The sequence below is a fragment of the Triticum aestivum genome, chromosome 1B (genome assembly GCF_018294505.1).
Source record: "Triticum aestivum cultivar Chinese Spring chromosome 1B, IWGSC CS RefSeq v2.1, whole genome shotgun sequence".
Lineage (NCBI taxonomy): Eukaryota > Viridiplantae > Streptophyta > Magnoliopsida > Poales > Poaceae > Triticum > Triticum aestivum.
Window position 1 is genome coordinate 321,673,427 of NC_057795.1, and position 20,970 is coordinate 321,694,396.

At 50.4% G+C, this 20,970-nt stretch overlaps 1 protein-coding gene across 1 annotated transcript; it reads left to right on the forward strand.

Moving 5' to 3' along the window:
* The first annotated feature begins 17,574 nt into the window (after positions 1 to 17,574).
* Positions 17,575 to 18,292, forward strand: LOC123121722 (40S ribosomal protein S17-4). The gene has a single exon (XM_044541747.1). The coding sequence runs from the start codon at positions 17,675 to 17,677 to the stop codon at positions 18,104 to 18,106; it is 432 nt and encodes a 143-aa protein (XP_044397682.1). The 5' UTR covers positions 17,575 to 17,674; the 3' UTR covers positions 18,107 to 18,292.
* The last annotated feature ends 2,678 nt before the right edge of the window (positions 18,293 to 20,970 follow it).

Below are 20,970 nucleotides of genomic sequence, written 5' to 3' on the forward strand. Positions count from 1 at the left end.
TTCGAAGGTCCACAAGGACACGTTCCGCACCAGAGTGGTACGGCAATCCTGTCTTGGAAATCATGTTGTTAGACAACGATGAACCTTCGAACTATGAAGAAGCGATGGCGGGCCCAGATTCCAACAAATGTCTTGAAGCCATGCAATCTGAGATAGGATCCATGTATGAAAACAAAGTGTGGACTTTGACAGACTTGCCCGATGATCGGCGAGCGATAGAAAACAAATGGATCTTTAAGAAGAAGACAGACGTAGATGGTAATGTCACCATATATAAAGCTCGACTTGTCACTAAGGGTTATCGAAAAGTTCAAGGGATTGACTACGATGAGACATTCTCTCCCGTAGCAAAGCTGAAGTCCGTCCGAATCATGTTAGCAATTGCCGCATACTATAATTATGAGATATGGCAAATGGACGTCAAAACGGCTTTCCTTAATGGTCACCTTAAGGAAGAACTGTATATGATGCAGCCGGAAGGTTTTGTCGACCCTAAGAATGCTAACAAGGTATGCAAGCTCCAGCGCTCCATCTATGGGTTGGTGCAAGCATCTCGGAGTTGGAACATTCGCTTTAATGAGATGATTAAAGCGTTTTGGTTTATGCAGACTTATGGAGAAGCCTGCGTTTACAAGAAAGTGAGTGGGAGCTCTGTAGCATTTCTCATATTATATGTGGATGACATACTTTTGATGGGAAATGATATAGAACTTTTGGACAGCATAAAGGCCTACTTGAATAAGTGTTTTTCAATGAAGGACCTTGGAGAGGCTGCTTACATATTAGGCATCAAAATCTATAGAGATAGATCGAGACGCCTCATAGGTCTTTCACAAAGCACATACCTTGATAAGATATTGAGGAAGTTCAATATGGATCAGTCCAAGAAAGGGTTCTTGCCTGTATTGCAAGGTGTGAGATTGAGCTCGGCTCAATGCCCGACCACGGCAGATGAGGGAGTCCTGGACTAGGGGGTGTCCAGACAGCCGGACTATCATCGTCTGCCGGACTCCAAGACTACGAAGATACAAGATTGAAGACTCCGTCCCATGTCCAGATGGGACTTTCCTTGGCGTGGAAGGCAAGCTTGGCGATACAGATATGTAGATCTCCTACCATTGTAACCGACTCTGTGTAACCCTAGCCTTCTCCGGTGTCTATATAAACCGGAGGGCTGTAGTCCGTAGGACACAACATACATTACAACAATCATACCATAGGCTAGCTTTAGGGTTTAGCCTCCTTGATCTCGTGGTAGATCCACTCTTGTACTACCCATATCATCAATATTAATCAAGCAGGACGTAGGGTTTTACCTCCATCGAGAGGGCCCGAACCTGGGTAAAACATCGTGTCCCTTGTCTCCTGTTACCATCCGCCTTGACGCACAGTTCGGGACCCCCTACCCGAGATCCGCCGGTTTTGACACCGACATTGGTGCTTTCATTGAGAGTTCCTCTGTGTCGCCACCAATAGGCTCGATGGCATCTTCAACCAACAACGCTGTCCAGGGTGAGACTTTTCTCCTCGGACAGATCTTCGTATTCGGCGGCTTCGCACTGCGGGCTAATTCACTTGGCCATCTGGAGCAGATCGAAAGCTACGCCCCTGGCCATCAGGTCAGATTCGGAAGCCTAAACTTCACGGCCGACGTCCGCGGAGACTTGATCTTCGACGGGCTCGAGCCACAGGCAAGCGCGCCGCACTGTTACAATGGGCACGATTTAGCTCTGCCGCCAAACAGTGCCTTGGTGGCCGCACAAGAATCCGCTCCGGCCCTTAGACCGGAGCCGATCGCCCAGATCGAGGACATGTGGCTGGACACCACCTCGGGGGCTTCAACTTCCACGGCGATGGAGCCGAACACCAGCCTTGTCCCATGCGAAACTCGTGACTCCGAGGTGCCGGACTCCTTGCCGTACTCCGGACCTCCCACGCCCCTGCCAATCGAATCTGGTTGGGCGCCGGTTATGGAATTCACCGCCGCGGACATCTTCCAATATTCGCCCTTTGGCGACATCCTAAATTCGCTAAAGCATCTCTCGTTATCTGGAGAGCCCTGGCCGGATTATGGCCAGGATGGTTGGGATGCGGACGGCGAAGAAATTCAGAGCCCACCCACCACCCACTTTGTAGCCACTATCGACGATCTTACCGATATGCTAGACTACGACTCCGAAGACATCGACACTATGGACGACGATGCCGGAGACGAACAGGAACCAGCGCCTACATGGCACTGGAAGACCACCTCGTCATACGACATATACATGGTGTACACCCCAAAAGAAGGGGAAGGCGAAGAAGCAGCGGAGGCAGATTCCTTAAAGAAACAGCCCAAGCGCCGGCGTCAGCGGCGCCGCTCTAAATCCCGCCACAGCAAGAATGGAGATTCCGGCACAGGAGATAATAATACCCCAGAGAGTGCCGAAGATAATCCCCTCCAGCAAGACTCGGCGCAGGAGGATGCAGAAGCAAGCCCTCACGAGAGGGCGGCAGACGAAGAGGTCGAGGATTATCACTATATACCTCCCTCCGAAGACGAGGCAAGCCTCAACGACGACGAATTCGTCGTGCCCAAGGATCCCGTCGAACAAGAGCATTTTAAACGCAGGCTTATCGCCACGGCAAATAGCCTAAAGAAAAAGCAGCAGTAGCTTCAAGCTGATCAGGATCTGTTGGCCGATCGATGGACCGAGGTCCTCGCGGCCGAAGAGTTTAAACTCGAACGCCCCTCCAAAAGCTACCCCAGACGAAAGTTGCTCCCCCGATTAGAGGAGGAAGCATACATACCTTCATCACCAACGCACGATACGGCCGACCGACCACCCCATGGCCGTGACAGAGAGGCATCCAGACCCTCCACAAAGACTGTACCCCGGCATCGCTCCAAAAGTACGAAGCCAAGAGGGAACACGCCGGACTTGCGAGACGTATTGGAGGACAAAGCAAGACAATCCAGATCCATCTACGGATCACGAGGGCACCCCACGACCCGCGACGAATACCGTCACGCCGGATACAATATACCCGGCCGGGCCGAACACAGCAGACAACGCTCTCTCGAGCTGCGTCGTGATATTGCTCAATATAGAGGCGCCGCACACCCGCTGTGCTTCACTGACGAAGTAATGGATCATCAAATCCCTGAAGGGTTTAAACCCGTAAACATTGAATCCTACGACGGCACAACAGACCCCGCAGTTTGGATCGAGGATTATCTCCATCACATCCATATGGCCCGCGGCGACGATCTCCATGCCATCAAATACCTCCCACTCAAGCTTAAAGGACCAGCTCGACATTGGCTTAACAGCTTGCCCGCAGAGTCAATTGGGTGTTGGGAAGACCTGGAAGCCGCATTCCTCGACAATTTCCAGGGCACGTATGTGCGGCCACCAGACGCCGATGACCTAAGCCACATAATTCAGCAGCCAGAGGAATCGGCCAGACAATTCTGGACACGGTTCTTGACAAAGAAAAACCAAATCGTCGACTGTCCGGATGCAGAGGCCCTCGCAGCCTTCAAACATAACATCCGCGACGAGTGGCTAGCCCGGCACCTGGGACAGGAAAAGCCGAAATCCATGGCAGCACTCACATTGTTAATGACCCGCTTTTGCGCGGGAGAGGATAGCTGGCTAGCTCGCAGCAACAACCTCAGTAAAAATTCTGGCAGTCCGGATACTAAGGACCACAACGGCAGGTCACGTCGAAGCAAAAATAAACGCCGCATTAACGGCGACAATAAGGAGGATACAGCAGTCAACGCCGGATTCCGAGGCTCTAAACCCGGTCAGCGGAAGAAGCCATTCAAAAGAACCACTCCGGGTCCGTCCAACTTGGACCGAATACTCGACCGCTTATGCCATATACATGGCACCCCTGAAAAGCCAGCCAATCACACCAACAGATATTGCTGGGTGTTCAAGCAGGCAGGCAAGTTAATTGCCGAAAACAATGACAAGGGGCTAAACAGCGACGACGAGGAAGAGACCCGACCGCCGAACAATAGAGGACAGAAGGGTTTCCCCCCACAAGTGCGGACGGTGAACATGATTTACGCAACCCATATACCCAAGAGGGAGCGGAAGCGTGCACTAAGGGACGTCTATGCGATGGAGCCAGTCGCCCCGAAGTTCAATCCATGGTCCTCTTGTCCGATCACTTTCGATCGAAGAGACCATCTGACCAGCATACGCCATGGCGGATTTGCCGCATTGGTTTTAGACCCAATCGTCGATGGATTTCACCTCACAAGAGTCCTGATGGACGGCGGTAGTAGCCTGAACCTGCTTTATCAGGATATAGTGCGCAAGATGGGCATAGACCCCTCAAGGATTAAACCTACAAAGACAACCTTTAAAGGTGTCATACCAGGTGTGGAAGCCAATTGTACAGGCTCAGTCACACTGGAAGTGGTCTTCGGATCCCCGGACAATTTCCGGAGCGAGGAGTTAATCTTCGACATAGTCCCGTTCCGCATCGGCTATCACGCTTTGCTCGGACGAACCGCGTTTGCAAAGTTCAACGCGGTGCCGCATTATGCATACCTCAAGCTCAAGATGCCAGGCCCTCGTGGAGTCATCACAGTCAACGGAAATACGGAACGCTCCCTCCGAACGGAGGAACATACAGCGGCTCTCGCGGCAGAAGTACAGAGCAGCCTTTTAAGGAAATTTTCGAGTCCGGCCGTTAAACGGCCGGATATAGCAAAACGCGCCCGAAGCAATACCAACCAAGACCACCTGGCACGATCAGAGCACGCGTAGCAATGCGGCCCTAACCCCCGCCCTCGCATGATTGCAAGAACAACCCTCCGCGTACATCATTACGCTTTGGAGATACCATGGGCGTAGGGGAAGGGGCACGATCACAATGGACCCAGAGTGCGGCTTGACCACACCAGGGGCTCGCAAGTGTGCCACTCTTTTTTATTATTTTCCTTCTTTTTATACACAGGACTCCGTTAACCAGAGGCCCTGTCCGGCGGTGAACCTGCCGAACTCACGATGCAACAGCCAGGGAAAAAAGAAGGCTGCGACGAACACTCGGGTGGTCTTAATTACGAGCATTAAATTCGATTATATACACCAAGTCCACAGCTCATCCCTGGAGGGGGACATGTTTAATTAGTCCAAATCCCTTGCTTACCGCACTATTTGTATCAGTCCGCACTCATAGCAGACTTCCTTTAATAAATAATGCAGCACTTTTCGACTGCAATTACATTACTTTATATATATATATGTTCATTACATGACATCTTGCACCCGTATATTTTGGTACGGCCTAATACACCAGGGGCTTATGTTCCCCACATTATGGTGTGATAAGTCCGAACACTTTCATAAGTGCGGCACCCCGAACTTATAGCATTATATGAATCGGCTCTGAATCATGTCTTGGGTCAATAGTTGGGTTTGCCCGGCTCCCACGTTTTGGTGCCTTACGTTCCGTTCTGTCCGCTAAGGTGGCACTAGGAGAACCACTGTGATTGTGCCCCAGTTGAGCCGGGCGAGCGCCTCAGTGGAGAAAGCTAAAACTGACCGACATGATAAGGCGAGAGACTGGTCGCTGTTCGAGAGGTCTTTTCGGGTCCTTAAAGACTCACGCCGCTTCGAGCGAAGTTCCGGATAATGTCCGACGAAGGCGTGGATAGCGCCCCGGATTCGGTCTTCCGAATACCAGGGGCTTCGCCAAAATTTAAAATTATAGAATTCTATGGCTAAGTGAGAGTGTTCAAGCATTATAAGTCCGGTTGCCTTGTTTGTTGTGTTGAGCGCCTCCCTAGATGGACCCAAAAATGGGAACAAGAGTGCTCAAGTTTATCCCGAACACCCCAGCACTCGTGGCTCGGGGGCTGAAGCCAACGACTTGCCATCTCTCAGATTTTATAAACGGCCGCACAGAAGGTAATATTTTAAATTAAACAAGCGTTGCTTAAAGCGCATATGAACAAAGTTTTCAGTGCACAGGATAATACATAGCGAGTTTATTCAAAAATTACATCTCTAGGGCATTCATCCACAATATCGCGGGCTCCCTTCAGGACAGTTTTATAATACATTTCGGGCGTGCGATACTCCTTGCCCGGTGGCGGTGGGTCAGTGAGAAGCTTCTCCGCATCCAGCCGGCCCCAATGCACCTTTGTGCGGGCAAGGGCCCGACGAGCACCTTCAATACAGGCGGAGCGCTTGATGACCTTCACCCAGGGGCACGCATCCACCAGCCGCCGCACGAGGCCAAAGTAGCTTCCAGGCACAGCCTGTCCAGGCCACAGCCGGACTATAAGGCCCTTCATGGCCTCCTCAGCTACCTTGTGGAGTTCGACCAGCTGCTTCAACTGGTCGCTTAGGGGCACCGGATGGCCGGCCTCACCGTACTGAGACCAGAAGACCTTCTTCGTTGAGCTCCCCTCCTCGCCACGGTAGAATGCGGCGGCATCGGACACACTGTGCGGCAGATCTGCAAACGCCCCTGGAGAGCTCCGAATGCGGGTAAGTGTCAGGTAGTTTACATTAACATGCTTGCTTTGCATGAAAAATGCCTTACCCGCCGCTATATTCTTTACATCTTCAACCTCCTGAAGGGCCTTACGGGCCTCGGCCTTGGCAGACTTGGCACTTTCGAGAGCCGAGGCAAGCTCGGACTCTCGAGTCTTGGAGTCACGCTCCAAGCTCTCATACTTCTCCATGAGAGCCTGGAGCTCTTGCCGTACTTCCGCCACCTGTGCCTCTTGTTTCTCTCGCTCGGCCCGCTCCGCAGCCGCAGTGCGTTCGGCCGCGGACACAGCCTCTTTCAGGGCTGCCACCTCATCAGTGGCCCCTACAGTACCAACGTTATCCTTGTCATTTTTATTGCAACCTAAATCCTTTTCTGTAAGGTAAATCTTCAAAGTGGTGTTACTCACCTTCTTTGTCCTCGAGCTGCTTCTTGGCATGGCCGAGCTCTTGCTCGGACCGCTCGAGATCCTGTTTTAATGCACCGACCTCCGCAGTCAGTGCGGCAGAGGTCAGCAGCGTAGCCTGCAAACCCATATTGACATATTTTAAGCAACCATGCGTATATCTTTTAAGATCCTCAGTCCGGCTTTTCTTTCCGAACGCCGAACTAAGCATCAGGGGCTACTGTCTATGCGGTATTACATTACATAATTCTAACTTCTTACCTCAAAGCCTGTTAGAAGGCTGCTGCAGGCTTCGGTCAGCCCGCTCTTGGCGAGCTGAACCTTCTGAATCACTGCACTCATAATAGTGCGGTGTTCTTCCTCGATGGAAGCGCCTTTGAGCGCTTCCAGCAAGTTGTCCGGCGCCTCCGGTTGGACAGAGGCCGCCGGCGTCACGGTCTTGCCCTTCTTTCGAAGGGGCCGCCTGCCGGACTCCGGAACCATTGCAGGTTCCGACGTAGAGTCCGGCGCAAAGTCCGGGGGGCTGCCTTGCGGCGCCTCCAGAGCCTCCTCCTGATGGGTCCCTTTCCGGGATCCCACCTCGGCGTCCTCGTCGGCACGAGGGGTGGAGGCAGTCGGAATGGACTCCACATCCGACGCTGCCAACGACCCGCTCGATGAAGCAGGGAGATCATCGTCGGCCGGACTATAGGCAGTGTGCGGCATTAGAAAGACACTATGTGGCACGAAGGAAATTTCAGGTTGTACACGGATCCGGATACTCACGATCTCTCCTGAGGCCTGGCCCTTGAGGGCCATTCCTCTTCGCCAACGTTGGTGTTGGCGGAGCTGTCCGGAGGAATAGTTCTTCCCCTCTTGGACCCTTCGGCCTCCCCTGTAGGGGAGGCCTTCCTCTTTCTCTCTCCCTCCTCTGGGAGAGAGTCTTCTTCCTCCTCCTCATCTTCAGGGGAGGAATCCGCCTCTTCGTCGGACACCTGAAAACGGATACTCTTCCGAGTACCCATGGCCACCTTCTTGGCCTTCTTCTCCGGCACCACGTGCGGTGCCGGAACCAGCAACCCCGCTAGACGGGCATCCACTGGGTCTTCTGGCATGGGAGCCGGGCAGATGAGCTGCTCGGCCTTCTTCACCCATTCCTGTCAAAGGAGAAGGAAGATTGAAACCCGCTTAGGGTCAAACTCTTAACAATAAGTGTCCCGTAAAGGGGTAGAATCACTTACCTCGTCAGCCGGATGCTGCGAGCGGAATCCGCGATCTTCTATCGCGGATGCGGGGGCTTCGGCGCCCTTAAACAGCACCCTCCAGGCACCTTCGTACGTCGTGTCGAAGAGCTCGCTCAGCGCCTGGTGCTGTTCTGGATCAAACTCCCACAGATTGAATGCCCGCTCTTGGCATGGGAGGATCCGGCGAACGAGCATGACTTGGACTACGTTAACCAGCCTGAGATTTTTATCCACCAGCTTCCGGATACAAGCTTGGAGTCCCGTCACCTCCTTCGAATTACCCCACCGCAAGCCCTTCTCTTTCCAGGAGGTGAGCTGCGTGGGGATACCAGATCTGAACTCGGGGGCTGCCGCCCATGTGGCGTCGCGTGGCTCGGTGATGTAGAACCACCCCGATTGCCACCCCTTGACGGATTCCACGAAGGCCCCTTCGAGCCAAAGAACGTTGGGCATCTTGCCCAACATGGCGCCTCCGCATTCCGCTTGCGTGCCCTTCACAACCTTCGGCTTGACGTTGAAGGTCTTGAGCCACAGGCCGAAGTGGGGCTGGATGCAGAGGAAGGCCTCACACACGACAATAAACGCCGAGATGTTGAGGATGAAGTTCGGCGCCAGATCGTGGAAATCCAGGCCGTAGTAGAACATGAGCCCCCGGACAAAAGGGTGAAGTGGAAAACCCAGTCCGCGGAGGAAGTGGGGGAGGAAAACAACCCTCTCATGGGGCCCGGGGGTAGGGATGAGCTGCCCCTCGTCGGGCAGCCGAAGCGCGATATCGCCGGAAAGGTATCCGGCGCTACGCAGCTTGGTGATGTGCTCCTCCTTAACGGTGGAGGCCAACCATTTGCCTCCCGCTCCGGACATGGTCGGAAAGGGTCGAGGCGAGATGCGCGAGCTTGGGCGTTGGAGCTTGAGTGCGCGGAGATGGATAAGCAAAGGAGGAAGAAAGCGTAGGTGAGAAGGTAAATCCTTATCCCTTATATAGGCGGGCGAAGGCTATGCGTCCCCCACCGGCCTGGTAAAACTCGCTTATCTCCCAAGCGCCACCATCAATGGCGCGGTTGGGTTACCCACGTCCGTATTGATGAGAATCCCGGAATAAGGGGAACACGATCTCTGCTTCGACAGGACGTGCCAAGGAAACTGCTTCGCTAAACGTGCTGAGGTGGTATAATAAAAAACGATTCAAGTAAAGGCTTGGTAGCGGTGTGATGTCATGCCGCATAATACGTCAGCAGATTGGACTTGTGTACATTTTATTCTCTCTACGGTGGAATGTGGAATTTATTTTGCAGAGCTGGACACTATCCTGGTGTTCATGATCTTCTCTGGATTATTCAAAGAGGGAACCCGCCTTGCAATGCCGAACATTATGCGCGCCGGACTTATCGTCATTGAAGCATGGTTTAGGGGCTACTGAGGGAGTCCTGGACTAGGGGGTGTCCGGACAGCCGGACTATCATCGTCCGCCGGACTCCAAGACTACGAAGATACAAGATTGAAGACTCCGTCCCGTGTTCGGATGGGACTTTCCTTGGCGTGGAAGGCAAGCTTGGCGATACGGATATGTAGATCTCCTACCATTGTAACCGACTCTGTGTAACCCTAGCCTTCTTCGATGTCTATATAAACCGGAGGGCTGTAGTCCGTAGGACACAACATACATTACAACAATCATACCATAGGCTAGCTTTAGGGTTTAGCCTCCTTGATCTCATGGTAGATCCACTCTTGTACTACCCATATCATCAATATTAATCAAGCAGGACGTAGGGTTTTACCTCCATCGAGAGGGCCCGAACCTGGGTAAAACATCGTGTCCCTTGTCTCCTGTTACCATCCGCCTTGATGCACAGTTCGGGACCCCCTACCCGAGATCCACCGGTTTTGACACCGACAGCAGAAGATAAAGAAGAGATGAGTGTCATCCCCTATGCCTCAGCCATAGGGTCTATCATGTATGCCATGACTTGTACCAGACCTGATATAAACCTTGCCGTAAGTTTGGTAGGAAGGTACCAAAGTAATCCCGGCAAGGAACACTGGACAGCAGTCAAGAACATCCTTAAGTACCTGAAAAGGACTAAGGACATGTTTCTCGTATATGGAGGTGATGAAGAGCTCGTCGTAAAGGGTTACGTCGACGCTAGCTTCGACACAGATCTGGATGACTCTAAGTCACAAACCGGATACGTGTATATTTTGAATGGTGGGGCAGTAAGCTGGTGCAGTTGCAAGCAGAGCGTCCTGGCGTGATCTACATGTGAAGCGGAGTACATGGCAGCCTCGGAGGCAGCACATGAAGCAATCTGGGTGAAGGAGTTCATCACCGACCTAGGAGTCATACCCAATGCGTCGGGGCCGATTACACTCTTCTGTGACAACACTGGAGCTATTGCACTTGCCAAGGAGCCCAGGTTTCACAAGAAGACCAGGCACATCAAGCGTCGCTTCAACTCCATCCGTGAAAATGTTCAAGATGGAGACATAGATATTTGTAAAGTACATACGGACCTGAATGTAGCAGATCCGTTGACTAAACCTCTCCCTAGAGCAAAACATGATCAACACCAGGACGCAATGGGTATTCGATACATCACAATGTAACTAGATTATTGACTCTAGTGCAAGTGGGAGACTGTTGGAAATATGCCCTAGAGGCAATAATAAATGGTTATTATTATATTTCTGTGTTCATGATAATTGTCTATTATTCATGCTATAACTGTGTTATCTGGAAATCATAATACACGTGTGAATACATAGACCACAACAAGTCCCTAGTGAGCCTCTAGTTGACTAGCTCGTTGATCAACAAATAGTCATGGTTTCCTGACTATGGGCATTGGATATCACTGATAACAGGATCACATCATTAGGAGAATGATGTGATGGACAAGACCCAATTCTAAGCATAGCTCAAAGATCGTGTAGTTCGTTTAGCTAGAGCTTTTCCAATTGTCGAGTATCATTTCCTTAGACCATGAGATTGTGCAACTCCCGGATACCGTAGGAGTGCTTTGGGTGTGCCAAACGTCACAACGTAACTGGGTGACTATAAAGGTGCACTACGGGTATCTCTGAAAGTGTCTGTTGGGTTGGCACGAATCAAGACTGGGATTTGTCACTCCGTATGACGGAGAGGTATCTATGGGCCCACTCGGTAATGCATCATCATAATGAGCTCAATGTGACCAAGTGTCTGGTCACGGGATCATGCATTACGGTACGAGTAAAGTGACTTGCCGGTAACGAGACTAAAAGAGGTATTGGGATACCGACGATCGAGTCTCGGGCAAGTAACGTACCGATTGACAAAGGGAATTGAATACGGGGTTCATTGAATCCTCGACATCGTGGTTCATCCGATGAGATCATCGAGGAGTATGTGGGAGCCAACATGGGTATCCAGATCCCGCTGTTGGTTATTGACCGGAGAGGCGTCTTGGTCATGTCTGCATATCTCCCGAACCCGTAGGGTCTACACACTTAAGGTTCAGTGACGCTAGGGTTGTAGAGATATGAGTATCCAGTAACCCGAAAGTTGTTCGGAGTCCCGGATGAGATCCCGAATGTCACGAGGAGTTCCGGAATGGTCCGGAGGTGAAGAATTATATATAGGAAGTCAGGTTTCGGCCATCGGGAAAGTTTCGGGGGTCACCGGTATTGTACCGGGACCACCAGAAGGGTCTCGGGGGTCCACCGGGTGGGGCCACCTATCCCGGAGGGCCCCATGGGCTGAAGTGGCATGGGAACCAGACCCTGGTGGGCTGGTGCGCCCCACCCAAGGGCCCAAGGCGCCTAGGGTTGGAAACCCTAGGGGGCCGTTGCCCCCCTCCCCCCGAGGGGGCATGTGCCCCCCCTGGTTGGAAACCCTAAGGGGGGTCGTTGCCCCGGGGGCCGCCGCCCCCCTCTAGATGGGATCTCCAAGGGGAGGGAGGGCAGCCGCACCCTAAGCCTTGGCGCCTCCCTCTCCCTCCCGTGACACCTCTTCCTCCTCCAGTAGTGCTTGGCGAAGCCCCGCTGGAATCCCTGCTGCATCCACCACCACGCCGTCGTGCTGCTAGATCTTCATCAACCTCTCCTTCCCCCTTGCTGGATCAAGAAGGAGGAGATGTCACGCTGACCGTACGTGTGTTAAACGCGGAGGTGTCGTCCGTTCGGCGCTAGGATCTCCGGTGATTGGATCACGACGTGTACGACTACCTCAACCCCGTTCTCTTGAACGCTTCCGCTCGCGATCTACAAGGGTATGTAGATGCACTCCTCTCTCTCGTTGCTGGATGAACTCATAGATTGATCTTGGTGAACGTAGGAACTTTTTTATTTTCTGCAACGTTCCCCAACAAAAGAGTAACGTGCGAATGCAATCATTAAGAGTGCGGAGAATGCGCTCGACGCGACCGTTCTGCTGGGAAGTGTAGGGGCAGGTCAGATGGAAGGTGGTGCCGTGAGAGGCAAGAAGTGTGCGAAAAGCGACGTTATCAAACTCTTTTCCGTTATCAGTTTGGAGTGCAAGTATGGGGCGACCGAACTGGGTGGTGACATAGGAATAAAAGGCGGTGAGGGTGGCTAAAGCATCGGATTTACGATGAAGGAGAAAACTCCACACATAATGAGAATAATCATCTAAAATCACCAAGTAGTATAGATAGCCCGTGTTACTCGCAATGGGAGATGTCCAAACATCACTATGAAGTAATTGAAATGGAAAAGTGGATATTGAAGAAGATGCACTAAAGGGAAGACGAACGTGCTTGCCTAAGCGACAAGCCTCACAAGAGTGCTCGTCGAGCTTATCACATGAGAAAGAGAAACTCCTAAGAATTTGACGTAAGACAGTGTGGTTGGGGTGACCCAAACGAGCATGCCAAAGGTCAACGCCGGCGGCAAGGGCGACAGGTGTGGATGTGGAGGCACCGGCGTGCACGGGGTAGAGCTCATCGGGACTGTCACATCGGTGAAGGACCATCCGGGTACGGGCGTCTTTCACAGAAAAGCCGACACCGTCAAATTCAACAGTAAGTGGGTTCTCACGAGTAAGACGACGAACATAAACTAGGTTCGTGACTAAATTAGGTGAAACAAGAACATTAGACATAGTGATGGGTGTGGAAGTGGAGGGAAAGCTAGTGCTACCGATATGAGTAATAGGTAAGGAGGAGCCGTTGCCGACGGTGATACGAGTGGGTGTGTGAACGGGAGTGGAGGAGGTTAGGTTACTGGGATGAGTTGCCATGTGCGCAGTAGCACCTGAGTCCATGTACCAGTCGCCTCCACTGACAGAGCTACTCGACGACAACGCAGAGTGCTGGGCGGCGAGGAGGGTGAGGTCCCGTGGCACAGGTACCGGCGGCGGCGGAAGGCCCCCGTAGGGCGGCGCCGGGATGGGCGGGCCATAACCACCGATTGGCGGCGCAAGGAGGGCGCCGTAGCCGGTGCCAGTCGGCTGGAAGGGCGCGCCGATGAATGCCTGGTGGCCGGCGGGGATAGCCTGCTGATAGTGCGGCGCCCCGCCGGCATCCTTCGCCTGCTGTTGCTGCAGGCGGTGGCGACCGCCGCCACGCCGATTGCGTCGGCCCCCTCTCCCTTGCAGGTGCTGCGGGGGAGGCGCTGGTGGCGACAACGGGTAACATCCGGCGGGTGCGGGAGGACGTGTCTGGACCAGCGCGACCGGTGGAGCGGTTCCACCGTAGAGGGTGAAGTAGCCCGGAGAGTCCATGAAAGGCGTCAGAAGCGGCGCGAAGAGGAAGGAGGAGGCGGCGGCGGTATGTGGGAGCGCGCGGCGGTGGTACGTGGGAGCGCGCGGTGGCGGCGGCGCGTGCTCGAGGAGGCGTTGCGCGGCGGCGGCGGCGGCGATGGAGAGCGGCGGCGACGGCGCGCGCGAGGAGGCGCTGCGCGGCGGCGGTGACGACGGTGGGGAGCGGCGGCAATGGCGGCGCGCGCGGGGAGGCGCTGCGCGGCGGCAACGGCGGCAGTGAGACGGGACACGGCAGCGCAACGTCACGGGATGCTGCGACGTGATGCAGCGGCTGTAGCGGGCCGGATGAAAAACAGAGCGGCGCGGGGGCGGCGGGCTAGCGAAGCGCGGGCGCGGTGGTAATTGGCTAGCGAAGCTAGCTAGCCAGGCGGTCAACGCGGTCCTGATGGCTAACGAAGCTAGCTAGCTAGCCAGGCAGCCAGCAGCGGGACGAGGCGCGTGCGTGGGAGGGCGGAAGCGAGGCACAACGGCGGCGGCGCGTGGAGGCAGGAGGTGGAGGGGCGCAGCGGCGGCAGGTGTAGAGGTGGGGTGCGACGGCGGCTATCCTAGGGTTAGACCGAAAAATATGATACCATGTAGACAGATTATTTGCAATACGATGTATTGATTGGGGTGCTGGTGCACGCATATATAATACAAAGGAAGGCATTTACCTCAACTATACAAGACTAGGAGGTGGGCCACAACTTCAATACACGTGCAGTACAAAATACATACTCAACATAGCGGGCCAACGCTAACAAAAATTAACAAAAAATATTTCTCTTGCATTTTACATGAGTTTTTCATATACCAACTGGACCGGATCCTTCCTAGCATGGTACACGGTAACTATGAAATTAGTATGTGCGCAATTGATTTTGAGACAAGTGTAAGATGACAAACATGACATGTTTCATCACAATAATTAATACAAATATGCCTTTTAGAACTATTACAAAAAATACTGAAAAAACAAATGTTTCTACCATGTGGCATATCTGAACTCAAATATGCTACGATCGTGCAGTACTGCAACACAAAGAGAACACACCGTGTCCCTGAATATAAAGATCCAAATAATATTCCGGCAAGTGAAAAAGTAACAATTAGATAGCATAAAGATTGGAATGATTGTAATTGATAAACGAAATGTGTTATATGCATTAATGCGCATTGTAGTTCATCCAAAGGAATCTGGCAAAAGAAGAGAGCAAAGACATACCCATATTTTGGTTGCACAACATGGAAGATTTTCCTTTCCGAACACTCCTATACAATTTTGACAGGACAATCTAATATACTCCACCTGATGAGAGTGAAGAGACACGCCTGCATACTAATAAAAATAGTACAGATAAGCGTTGAAAAAGTAGTAGTTTCGACTTCCCGCTGGACATAAATTAGAGTCTATAATTAATCTTGAACAGGCAAAAATAGAATAAAGAATGCAGAACTAATTCACCACACATCCAGCCGTCACCCATCGGCCACCCTCCTTTGGGAAGAATGGAGTTGCGACGTGCACCTCTGCCCATGTTTACTCCCTGATCTTCAAGTGCGAGAGAGCATAGAGTAGGCATTCACCACACCCATGGAAAAAGACCTGGTAGTAGGCACGAGTGCGAAAGAGCACGTGATCGGGAGCAGGTGAGACCGCAAGTCCTCGATATGGTCCAAGAAGGAGAAGGGCACGGGGAGGAGGGAGAACCCCCCCCCCCCCTCGGACCCTCCTCGATCCTTCACCACGACGGCGTCGTACGGTAGCCCGGGCGTCCTCTGTGCGTCCTACCCAGCCAAGAAGTTAAGATGAATCAAGTGGTGGGGATGACAAACCGCACGTGAGATCCATCTTCCATCTTCATTTGTTTTTGGGTTGAGAATGCGAGTGAGTTTTCCTGGTGATAAGGAGTGGATCGACAACTGAAGGGGCTCATGGGGGAATTAAATTGGTGAAAACTGACGGAGAAGCTGAAAAGGAAGAGGCGAGGCCATCTTGAATGCAGACTCCTGTTTGGGCGCTTGCACCATAATATAAACAAAAAATAATAAAGAAGCACCGGTGCAGTGCCTCCAACGCAGGAGAGCCTCCATTCTATTCGCCGGTGAGGAAGTAACGGAAGTTGATGTGGCAGTGATGGTGTGGTAGTGGGGCCCATCCGTAAGCCGGTAAAGATATGTTGATGTGGCAGACCTGCTGATGTGGATGGGCTGCATTTCAAGAGAAATAAGATAGCGAGGATGAATTATTTAGGTATTATAGGTTTGAACAACAACTCGCTGGAACCTGATTCTTTTTGAGACCTCCCATGCCACGCTTATAACGCTCGTTAAGATTGATGGCGCTCACGCGCGTGGTAGATGGGCCACGACCCACGAGACCATGTGACCAATGATAGTTTGAACACTGATCATTGACTACGGATGATTGACCTACAACCATTGATTTTTTAAAAAGTTCATGAATTTGTTTTTTAAGGTTAAAAAATGTGAAAAAGTTCAAGAAATTTTGAAAAGGTTCATCAATTCAACTTTTTTGTAAAAAAAGGTTTTTTAATTTTTTGGCAAAGTCCACTAAATTAAGAAAAGTATGTGAATTTGAAAAAAAAATGTTCATAGTTTTTTTAGAGTTTACATATTTAAAAAATGTTCTGAATTTTTAAGAAACCCCACAATTTTGGAAAATACATAAGTATATATATAGGGAAAATCCATCCTACCACCCGGTGGTAGTTACCCCATATGTCTCATATACTACCATTTGGTACTATATATACTACTTTATCATTTTAAATATATTCGTATATTATATCTAAGATATTTCAAAGCAAATTACATGAAAAAATTGCATATGAGCCCATAGTTTTTATTATATTTCTGAAATACGTACATATTTGTACGTAAAAAAGAGCAGAGTCAAAAGATGGTATATACTACCTAAAAATTAGTATATATACTACCTAATCATTATTATATATTACATACTACACGTACATACTACATACAACATACAAAACACAAGTGATGGTAATTACCACTGCTTGTAGAAAACATTTATCTTATATATATATTTAAACAAGCAAAAAAGTAAAACCAAAAAACCCGAGGAAAACTCGGTTCCAAACAAACCGAAAGAAATTAACCCCCAAAATTTGGTGGGATCCTAGAAGATTCCCAAACTGCCCAAGGCGAGATGCCAGTATGGGCTGACACACTTGTAGGCGCCCTGTACAAAGTAAACAATGCTACATGCACCGAATAGGAAATGTATTTGCAGCCCTTAGGTAGGGGGAAATAAGAAATTTTGTTGGTAAGACAAGGCCTGATACGATTTCAGCTCGAGAAACGAATTGATCTTGAGCCAACACTGGCTCACTCAATTATAACCTGATATAATATAATTATATTAAATAATTATGATATGTATTGTACGAAAATAGAATTTTTAGTATAAGTTTGCTGAGCCTCAGCCCTAGGGAAAGGGAAATAAGTAGTGTTGATTAGATTCCAGTCCAGTTCTATTCTAATGGGCCTAAATCAACCTAAATGAGTACAGAAGGGAGCTTCCGAACAATGCGAAGCCCAACTAAGGCAATCTCGATCTCGTGCGCCCATCGCAATACGAACGGCTGGCATCCGTCCTCCACGCCGAAACCCTAGCTACCCACGCGGCCGGGTACCATTATAAGAAGTTCCTCGCCTCCCGTCGCCCCCAAACCCTCCAGCCCTGCCGCCGCCGCCCCCTGCACCAACCAGCGCCCTGCCGCCGCCGCCGCCGGAGAAGGAGAGGGAGCAGCCGCAGCCATGGGTCGCGTCCGCACCAAGACCGTGAAGAAGACCTCCCGCCAGGTCATCGAGAAGTACTATTCTCGGATGACCCTCGACTTCCACACCAACAAGAAGGTGCTCGAGGAGGTCTCCATCCTCCAGTCGAAGCGCCTCCGCAACAAGGTGGCCGGCTTCACCACCCATCTGATGCGCCGCATCCAGCGCGGCCCCGTGCGCGGCATCTCCCTCAAGCTGCAGGAGGAGGAGCGTGAGCGCCGCATGGACTTCGTGCCGGAGAAGTCGGCGCTCGAGGTCGACGAGATCCGCGTCGACAAGGAGACCATGGACATGCTGGCGTTCCTCGGCATGGCCGACCTCCCCGGCGTCGAGCGCGCCCCCGAAGTCACCTCCTCCGCCGCCCCCTACCGCCAGCCGTTCAACGGGCCCCGTGGTGGCAACCGCGCCTAGGTTCCTCCGCATCGTCGTCGTACCCCTATATTATGCTTTATGTCATTTAGATCTGTTACTTGTGGCAAGTAATGTTTTGAACTCAGAGCTTAAGTTCGAGGTGTTTTGATCTGCGTATGGTGGACATGATCTGTTTATCTCACCGTTTATCTGAAGTGATTCGATATATTACTGTTTTTCTTTGAAGTTTATGCTCGTTACTAGATGATTGATTGATTTATGATCTATCTACATATTGTTAATTATATATATGTATATCCACTGTCATGTTCGTCCAACTCTTTGCAAGGAATTGGTCTATGTAAGCAGATGTTCTGTCATAGCAGTTACGTTCGGTAGTGGTACATGCTTCTAGGTTTGTGATAGGTTTAGAGTGGGTGCCTTCTAGGTTTGTGATAAGGTTTAGTGCGTTGTACAATTGTTCCTATTTCTGGTTAGTGCTGCTATATAAAACCGTCGATCATTGCTTTTCTTATAAAACACATATTTTGGTGTTTAAATTGTGTCTTTGCTCTGCATTGATGCTATAACATGTTTGCTTGGATTGATCTAATTATGCGTTTACATCATTGAACTAAGATTTAACTAATTATGCGTTTACAGGATTTTACTAATTGCTTTTCTTATAAAACACATATTTCAGTTTAGGTAGGTTTACAGGATTGAACTAATTATGCGTTTCTTTAACTGGCTTTCGGAAACCAGAACCAGTCCTGCACCCCTGCAGTGCAAATAGTAGATCATAGGTAAGGCTGGGCGTTTGTAGGTCTTGTTCTGCTGTTTATTTGGTTGTGTTAACATGCAACTCTTGTTTTCTTGTTCAACTCCTTGGCAAAATCTCCATTGAATGACAATGTTTGGCTTTTGTTACATTGCGCTCTTGCTTGTTTCTCCTCCCTGATTTGAGGGGTTGCGCTTTGATTCTGTGTTTGTCTCAATAGTTACGGTATACACTTTGTTGGTTGGCTGCACGGTTTGCCTGCTCCTTCTGCGGTGTTGATTTCTTGCGCTGTCACACAATCCATAGTAGATCGACAAAATTCGGGCTGCACTCCCATCCGCCTATTTATGCACTTTTGTATGTATGTTTGAAATACATAATGACAAGAATTCTGCGATGTTGTGATGTCTATGCGTTGTGCAATTTTTCTTATTTCTTGTCAGTACCATTGGATTTGCCAATGGTGGTTATGTTTTGGTTTGTTATTTGTGCGATGCAATTTAGGTGTCACAGGATCAAATTAGCTCCAGTTTGCTTGGTTATGTTGCGCTCTTGTATTGAGTAGGTTCTTCCACTACCGGTGCCCTTTACCATATCTTCCCTGATTCGCCTTTCCTGATGGTCAGGGTTTGAGCTTGGAGGTATGTATGATCAAATACATAACACCGTTTTAATCCAAAAATTTTGATATGACAAAATGTATCACCGGCCACACGTAGTAGATAGTGCTGGATGGTCGAATTGGTGACATGAATACAGTCGATTAATTATTCTGTTTGGGCAAAAAGCTGAATGTTTCATGGGGTCCGACGGAAGTGCTAGTCCAAGCGCTACGTCTTCAGATCGGCACTCTTTCAGAGATTAAATCGATTATCAGCTGCTGCTAATAAATTAGCAGACGCCCTCTTTTGGTGCAAATTCCTCCGGGCATCCTATTGATGCCCCCTTCAAAACCTCCTTAAGCACACCCAAGTCACCTGCAAAGGCCGAGATGCCTCTGAGTTCGTGGTGCAGTATGGCGCCTATAATGCAAGGTCACGAATTTTGTGAATGAGATTGCTGAGTGCTCGAGTTGAGATTGCTGAGTGCTCTCAGTTGGAGTTGGGATTGCAAGTGTTTATGGATTGACACCAGCTTCCCGGAGGCTGATCGGTGCCGCTGCTCCTCGCATTGTCAACCGATACATCTCACAGGTGATACAGGGCAAACCGTGTAGGTCGTCTGATCTCATTACTGCAGGGGGATTTCAAGAGGCAAATCGTGTAGGTCGTCTGATCTCATTACTGCAGGGGGGTTTCAAGAAGAACAAAACACAAGAGAGCACTAATTGGACAAGATTCACACCAAGCATCCCTCAAATCATAAGCCAACATAAAAAATGCATCTAGATTTAATAAACCAACAAAGAAAATAGGACGCCCCAATGCCTACTGTTGAATCGTTTTCACTTCTTCAGCCAGTCAGCCTAGCCTAGTGGACAAAATCTAAGGCATTTTGAGGTAATCAAGGAGCAATATTATGTATAAGCGAAATAAACTTTGAAATTTCCGGTGCTAATGCTTATTTCTTTTTCTTTTCTTGCGGACTATTGGCGACTGGAGTTTAATTTTCTTTTTTCCTTTCTTCCATGAATACGCAAAAGCTTGCGTATCACTGCAAATGGCGCTTAAGCAAGCATCGATTTGGGAAGCTTAAATTCTTGCTAGCATTCATTATTTTTTCAAGGATACCCTAGAGATGTGCATCAGTAACATAGATGGAGATCCAAGATAGCCGGAACTTCCGCATACAACGCTAAACCTAGAGGTTATCAACCACACCACCACAACAACAAACGACACACCACTCGCCTTATTCAAACCCAAGCCATGAATGGCGACGAGGTAGAAAACATAGCACGATGACTGTGTCACAAACCGTAGCCAGACACCTTGGAAGCACGACCAAATTCGGACCCGACTAGATCAATGCACCCTCCACCCATAGCGGCCCAAATTCTCATGTCCACAACATCAACCATATCATAGCAACATGTGGCTCTAAGCACTGCAGTCGAGACAGGAGAAGCAACCTACACCAGCTCCCGCTGCGGTAGACACCATAGTCACCCAAGCGACGCCTCCAAGGAGGAGGGGACAACACT